The sequence below is a fragment of the Simochromis diagramma genome, unplaced genomic scaffold (genome assembly GCF_900408965.1).
Source record: "Simochromis diagramma unplaced genomic scaffold, fSimDia1.1 OVJJ01000680.1, whole genome shotgun sequence".
Classification (NCBI taxonomy): domain Eukaryota; kingdom Metazoa; phylum Chordata; class Actinopteri; order Cichliformes; family Cichlidae; genus Simochromis; species Simochromis diagramma.
The window spans coordinates 1,933,989-1,942,090 of NW_024387470.1; the positions used below are offsets into that span (position 1 = coordinate 1,933,989).

General features: G+C 43.0%; 1 protein-coding gene across 1 annotated transcript; it reads right to left on the reverse strand.

Moving 5' to 3' along the window:
- Positions 1-3,558: 3,558 nt before the first annotated feature.
- LOC120723489 (E3 SUMO-protein ligase ZBED1-like) lies at positions 3,559-4,982 on the reverse strand. The gene is made up of 3 exons (XM_040014963.1): positions 4,633-4,982; positions 4,185-4,335; positions 3,559-4,079 (listed from the first exon to the last, which is right to left on the reverse strand). Exons 1-3 carry the CDS (start codon positions 4,935-4,937, stop codon positions 3,633-3,635), a joined length of 903 nt encoding a protein of 300 aa, XP_039870897.1. The 5' UTR covers positions 4,938-4,982; the 3' UTR covers positions 3,559-3,632.
- Positions 4,983-8,102: the final 3,120 nt, after the last annotated feature.

An 8,102-nucleotide genomic window follows, 5' to 3' on the forward strand; every position in this document is an offset into this window, starting at 1 on the left:
CCTCCATGCATGGTAAGGAGCTTTCTTGTCTTTATGTCAGTGGCTTCTATCTCCTCCTTTGGCCAGCCTATTACCCCAGCAGGGTACCTGATCACGGGCAGGGCGTACGTGTTGATGGCCCGGATCTTGTTCTTACCATTCAGCTGACTCCTCAGGACTTGCCTGACCCTCTGCAGATACTTGGTGGTTGCAGCCTTTCTAGCGGCCTCTTCATGGTTCCCATTTGCCTGCGGGATCCCCAGGTACTTGTAACTGTCCTCTATGTCTGCAATGTTGCCTTCTGGTAGTTCAATCCCCTCAGTTCTGACTACCTTCCCTCTCTTTGTTACCATCCGACTACACTTCTCCAGTCCGAACGACATTCCAATGTCATTGCTGTATAGCCTGGTAGTGTGGATCAGTGAATCAATGTCTCGTTCACTCTTGGCATACAGCTTGATGTCATCCATGTACAGGAGGTGGCTGACAACTGCTCCGTTCCGTAGTCGGTATCCGTAGCCAGTCTTGTTAATGATCTCACTGAGGGGGTTCAGGCCTATGCAGAACAGCAGTGGGGACAGAGCATCTCCTTGGTAGATCCCGCACTTGATGGTGACTTGTGCTATGGGCTTGGAGTTGGCCTCTAGTGTTGTACGCCACATCCCCATTGAGTTCCTGATGAAGGCTCTCAGGGTCCCATTGATCTTGTACAATTCTAGGCATTCCAGTATCCAGCTGTGGGGCATTGAGTCATAGGCCTTCTTGTAATCAATCCAGGCAGTGCACAGGTTGGTCAGTCTGGTCTTGCAGTCTCGGCTGACTGTTCTGTCTACCAGTAGCTGGTGTTTTGCGCCTCTGGTATTCTTGCCAATTCCTTTCTGTGTCCCACTCATGTATTGACCCATGTGCCTGTTCATCTTAGCCGATATGATGCCTGACAGGAGCTTCCATGTAGTACTGAGGCAGGTTATTGGTCGGTAGTTGGAGGGGACCGGTCCCTTCTTGGGGTCCTTGGGGATCAGGACCGTCCGACCTTCGGTTAGCCATTCCGGGTGTCTCTCGTTAACTAGCAGCTGGTTCATTTGTGCTGCCAGACGCTCGTGGAGTGCAGTCAGCTTCTTTAGCCAGTAGGCGTGAACCATGTCGGGCCCTGGTGCTGTCCAACTCTTCATACTGGAGACCCTTTCTTGAATATCTGCCACTGTGATGGTTACTGGACCCTGTTCAGGGAGGTCGCTGTGGTCTGCCCTCAGATCCACTAGCCACTGAGCATTGCCGTTATGGGTTGCGTCCTTCTCCCATATGCTCTTCCAGTATTGCTCCGTCTCCAGCCTTGGTGGTGCTGTTCTCTTATTATTGTTCCCTTGCCACTGAGAGTACACCTTTGCTGGTTCTGTGGAGAACAGCTGGTTTATTCTCCTGCCTTCTATCTCTCTGGTGTACCTCCTCAAGCGGCTGGCCAAGGCTGTGAGTCTTTGCTTGGCAGTTTCCAAGGCCTCAGGTATGGACAGCTTGCTGTATTTCTTATGCACCTTCTTTGTCGCACCTTTCTGCAACTCCGTTAGTTGGCTAACCTCCCTCCGTGCTACTTTGATCTTGCCCTCTAGCCTCCTTCTCCATGGAGGGTACTGCCCCTTGTGGCTGTTTAACTTGTAGCCAAGCATCTCACTGATCACTGCTGCCGTATTGTAGATCAGCTTGTTAGTGTCGGTAATCGTGGTTGTAGGTATTGTCCGTAGTGCTGCATTAACATCATCTAGCAGACCTTCTGAGGGTACTTCACGTAATCTTGGTAACCGGCTACGGGGGATCCAGGTTTCAAGCTTGGCCATAGCAGCTGGATAGCGTAGTGGTTAGACTACACGCCTTTGGAGCAGAGGATCGCAAGTTCGATTCCTGCCTGGGGCGTCTGTATCCAGTAAGGGTCCTAAGGCTAGACCCCCTATGCTAAGCGAGCCTACCGCAGACATGAGCGAGACAGATAAATATGAAGGCATGCCGGCTCGGACGTCGCCCGGATCAACAAGGTCCGCGTCAGGTGTTGAGGAACCAGGGCACCCTGACGAAAAGTGGGCTACTGGAACAAGAAGGCATCGGTGGGCAAGAGACGAAAACAGGGCGTTGTTGGAATGCTACTACGCAAGTAACCCCAGCGGAAGGGGCTACATGAATAGGATGACGGACCTATGGATATATATATATATATATATATTAGGGGTGCAACGATACTCGTATCGATATTGAACCGTTCGATACAGTGCTTTCGGTTCGGTAAGCATATGTATCGAACAATACAAAATTTTTAATTTATTTTATCAACTTTCCTTCTGACGATGCTGTCTGTTTTGAGCGCTCAGTGGATCTGCGCTCGACAGTGCAGCCTAGGCAGAGTAGTCGAACGCAGATTCACTGAGCGCAGGGCAAGCTAGCGAGACAGAAGTTAAGCTCTCCTTGCAACATGGCAAATTGAACCTCCCCCACCCTAAAGGTAAGCGCGTCATGGACTAAAGTAAAACAGTATGTTGGATGTGCCACGCAATGCTCAATTACATGGGTGGGAGCTAGTGTGTTAGCGCAGTTAGCTCGTTAACGTGTTGGCCATCCAGCCCCATGCACGGGCGATCTGCGGTAGCTCGTTAACGGAGATTTGCGGTGTTGTGGCGTTAACGTCATTTCAACGAGATTTACGCTGACAGCACTAGTGGGAACACAACGAATATGACTGCCCATTTACTCCGACAGCATCCTAGTGTAAAGACAAGTGGAAGCAAACAAAAGCAACAAGCACGCATGCTACAAACTTTACCGAGTCATTTAGACAGCCGTTAGCACATGATTAGGGCTGGGTATCGTCACTGATTTCTAGAATCGATTCGATTCCGATTCACAAGGTCCCGAATCGATTCGATCCACGATTCGATTCGATTCGATTCGATTTTGGATCAGTCCGAAATATTATTATATGAACCATAATACCCATATGGAAAAGAAATAGTAAAAACATACATGATTTACTCATGAAAGTGGCCACTTTCTCATTACTTTCATATATTTTTTAGTAAGTATACAAAACATACAAGTTTCATTATATAATTTTTCAAGGGATATATGTGTTTTCACTCTTGTATGCTTTTCATACAAGTTTCATACAAGACAGATAAAAACTTTATAAGATTTATATATATCTTTTCCATATGGGTATATATAAAATTATGATAATTCACCTTGTATATGTACTGTCAAAGAACCCTCTAAGCCTTGTGAATGAATTACATAATTTCAAAATTAAGAACAGATACTAAAGCAGTTAAATAATGTAATTTTTAATTAACATTAGTATATATTTTTTTTCATACATACATTTCAAGTGGATCAGGGATCCAGTGCAAATAGAACACATCTTTTGTAAACATCAGTAAAACCTCAGAGAAATAGTTTTGCTGTTAGTGTCTCACACAGCTTTTCTGAAATCCACTATTGTGTTTTGGAGACACACAGGATAACACAGCGTGTACAAGTGAACTGACAGAAACTGACCGATCAGAAAATGAAAAACTGCCTTTTAAAATATTTCAAAAAATGAAAACATACTGAACAGTATTGTAAAACCTCTGTGAAACTAATGCAATTTAGCCTTATTTATAACTACCCTCTCACTTCTTTGAGACTGTAAGGTTTTTCTGCAAGAAGAGAAGCTGGTCTACATGTTGTGGAGTCAGGCAGCTCCTTTGTGCGGTAACAATGTCACCAGCAGTTGAAAACACTCGTTCAGAAGGAACACTGGTCCCAGGTATGGAAAGATACTGCTTTGCTTGTAGAGCCAAGAGAGGATACTCCCTTTCATGGTCCCTCCACCAGATCAAAGGATCCTCAGAAAGTGCAACAGGCTCAACGTCCCTGTATCGATTCACTTCTTCCTTTGCCTTCTGAGTTGGTGTTTTCTGTGGTGCTGTGGTTTTTGTTGAGTAGGCTGGCCCAAGGAGAAAAATTAATGCAGAGTCCTTTGACCTCTTAATTGGAGGGGCATAATCCACTTCATCAACACCACCAAGAGAGATGTCAGGGACAGTTTCCTCAGATGTGTCACCATCAGACTGTCGCTGTAGAAAAATGAAAACTTAATTAATAAAGAAATTACTATTTATATTCTAACTCGAGTAGTGCAAAAAAACCAATAATTTTTTGTTTTTGTTTCTGTAACTCACAATAGCTGTGTCCACGTTCTCCAAACCTGCTGCTTCCAACACCAACTGAGAGAATGTGTTGTTACAGGTCTCTTTGGACAAGAATGGCAGGGCCTTAAAGCGAGGATCTAATGCTGATGCAATGTACAGCTTGTCCTTTAGGGCCACATATCTTGAAAAGAGATTTTGCACATTTAACTCAGTTTATTATGTTGGATATACATGTGCATGGTTACATACACTCATGCAAGATCAGAAACATTAATATACGACTTTGTTTCCATAATTTATATATAAACATCTATAGATAGATAGATATAAAATCAAAAGGCCTATTACTAGACAAGAGGGCTTAACTAACATTTTTATAATATATATATTTTTTCACTATAATAAGAATTTTCATGTAATACATGCATCCATACAGTTACACTCATTCATGGCATATACACACAATTCATAAACATACCTTGACTTCAAGTTGTCGTATACAGCAGTCTTGAGGTCTTTAATCAGTGAGGAGTCGTGAGAGACACTGATCATCTTCTCCAGCAGCTGTGCATGCAGAGGTGCAATGATGGAAAGGGTCGGGGACTTTTCTTCAGACATAACCAGTGTGGCTGCTTTCAGCGGCTTCAAAGCTTTCACTATATCTTCTCCATCAGTTATGTCAGCCTCTGTAAGACTACAGAGATTACTGTCATTTCTCCTCACTTCAGGTGAGAGTAGAGCTGCAGAGATTGCTGGTTGTTGCTCTAGGAAGCGTTCCAGCATCTCCAATGTGCTGTTCCATCTGGTCACCCCATCATTCACCAGCTTATGGGCAGGTAGATTCAGTATCTTTTGCTTCTCTTTAAGCTTGCGACTTGCAACAGTGCTGCAATGAAAAAAGGATGCTATGCGTCTCACTTGGCCAAGCAGCTGAGCAACAGCTGGAACTTTCAGTCCTGCTTGTGAAGCTAAATTGAGTGTGTGGGCAAAACAACCAATGTGCAACCAGCCCGTTATTTCCACAGCTCGCACCATATTTGCAGCATTGTCAGTTACGATGACTGGATTTTTGTTTGTAAGCTCCCATTCTTCGATTGCTTTGAACATAATTTCAGATAAATTAGCTGCTGTGTGGCTTGCTTCAGTGGTTCTTGTCTGTAAGACATGAGACACGAGTCTCCACTCCTGGTCGATATGGTGTGAGGTGATAGTCAGGTAGTTATCTGTTGCTCTGGATGTCCAGCTGTCACAGGTTATAGCGACTCTCTCTGCTGACTTGAGAGAGGCTGTAACATCGTGTTTCACTTTTTCATACATGTTTGGGATTACCACTTCACTCAATGTTTGCGTGTTGGTAAAACATAGCGTGGTTCTAGCGTATTAATGAGGTTTTGGAAGCCATCATTTTCAACAACGCTGTACGGACGTATATCTTTACATATGAAAGTTGCCACAGACTGGGTTATTTTTTGGGCACGTGGAGAAGTGGATTCAAACTTCACTGCAAATGCCTTTTCGAGTGAGCGTTGCTTGGTGTCGGCCGTTTTTGCTAGCAGGATATCTGGATGATGCCTCGTTAAATGATTTCTTAGATTTGTGGTATTTCCACAGTGCTTTACCTCCATTTTGCACATCTTACATACGGCTTTGCTTTTGTCCGGCTCTTCACTGTCTTCACAGTTCTTAAATCCAAAGTGTTGCCAGACATCTGCCTTTAGGCTCGGTGGCACATTCCCGGGAGTAGCCATGATGGTTCATGCGTCCAGTTCACTTAACTCTCGCGTGACTTCCTCATGTTAACCGCTTGCAAGTTTCATACGCGGCAAACTACATATGTATAAAAAAAAATCGATTTCAGGATTTAATGAATCGATATCGTTTTATTCCAGTTAGAATCGATTTTAATCGATGAATCGATTTTTTAAACCCACCCCTACACATGATTCTCCTTATGGGGACCTGATATGTTTAATATGCTGCTGAGAATATAGCCCAGAAGAAGCGTATAGTATAGCTTTTATTTTGAAAAGAGCCATTTCTCTGTAATAAACTCTCTTTTCCAAAGATGAGTGATTCCTCAATCAGATACAGGGCTCGCAAAATCGCTAGCCCCGGGGCTAGCGATTTTTCCAGTCGGGCTACCAAAATCTATCTCTGCCCTGCCTGTTGGGCTATCGTAGGAAGGAAAAATATATGTCAATGCTTTTGCATTCTTTCGGAAATGTAGCTGGGTAATTATGTCATTGGCATCGGTGAGCCACTGTCAATATGTGACATATTGTTTTTTGCTTTCACTTTGCAATCGCGCGAACTGTGTATAGAGAGCGACAGCACTGATTGGTGAGTGACGATAATTTGCGCACAAATTCCTCTGACATCGTCTTATCAATCGTTAGCTTACTATGCAAACATGACAAGTGAAATCTCCCGCAGCAAGCTTAAACATGTGATAGGTTGATCGCGCAGAGAATTGCTGAGCGTTATGTGAGTGCGTGTGTAAAAGCAGCAGGATATATATTTTAGTTCTGCTGAGCCAAATAAGGCAGGTCAGGGTGAAGAAGTGACAGCCAAAGAAAAGCTTACCACAAAACGGAAAAGTTATGACAAATCAGACTATAAGGCAAAAAGAAAGTGCAGCTTTATGGTTTCATGGACAAAAGAATTTCTGTGGCTGCAATATGACGAGCTATATAACCAGGGGTGCACATAAGTGGTCCACAGGTGCGCATTCGCTGTCAAAATAAAAAACACGCACAAGATAAGAAGTTCCAACGCGTGTTTGCGTACATACGATTTTCTGGAGGAGGACAGACATTTGTTTAGAACTCTTAAAGATGTCGAAGATGCTCCTTTAAGCAATTGCTTTGGTTTTCCTCCACCTCCAAAGAAATGTCAGGAGTCCGAACCACAAAAGAAGCACGTATTCTCGGAAAAGTGGTTGCAGGAGGTGAGCTGGCTTAAAGCAAATGATGAACGCACAGAGATGTGGTGCAGAATGTGCCGTGAAAATCCCACTCTAGCGGACAAAAACACTGCCTTTTATATGGACGCAAACGCGCGTTGCAACTTCTTATCTGGTGCGCGTCTTTTATTTTGACAGCGAATGCGCACATGCGGACCACTTATGTGCACCCGTGTAAATAACATAATGTTCTGGCGGGTGTGTTGTTGGTTTTCCCTCGATTTCTGAGTCGACAAGCACCTTTGTTACTGGGACCAGTAATTTTAAGAAAGGCCCCCATTAGAACCCATGAGAAATGCAAGAAATGCATTATTGCTCAGTCTGCAATATCTTTCCCAGAACAAACACCAATTGCAAATAACATATAACAATAAACCTGAAAATCAGTTCAAAACAGCGTACTATGTTGCAAAGAGTGGACTACCACTGGCAAAATTTAGCAGTCTTTGCAAACTTCAAAAAGCAAACGGCCTCGATCTTGGACTGATTCATGTCCTACACAGTTCTTACAAGTTCATAGAAATTTCTGTTCAATTAAAACCAAGTATTTGAGTTGATGATTGTAATTTTTATACAATGTTATAATTTGTTTTTCAACAATTTTTTGATTAATGTTTTGTTTCAGTTACAATATTATACTTTAATGTATAATATTGTAGAGGAAACAAAACGGGAAACAAAACAGCAATCAAAAAATTGCTCTCTTTTTTTATTCGGGCTACTTAAACTTATTTTGGGCTACAAAAAACTGAAGAGTCCCTGCCCGAAGGGCTACCAGGGATTTTGAAATTTTGCGAGCCCTGATATTTATAATTTTAATAAATGACAAATTAAAAAGGCATGAACATTTTTTTTTGTATCGAAAAAATATCGAACTGTGACACCAAAGTATTGAACCGAACCAAACAGTGAATTTTGTGTATCGTTGCACCCTTAATATATACACACATATATATCTTTGTGTCTAGAATAAAGTTGAACCATTG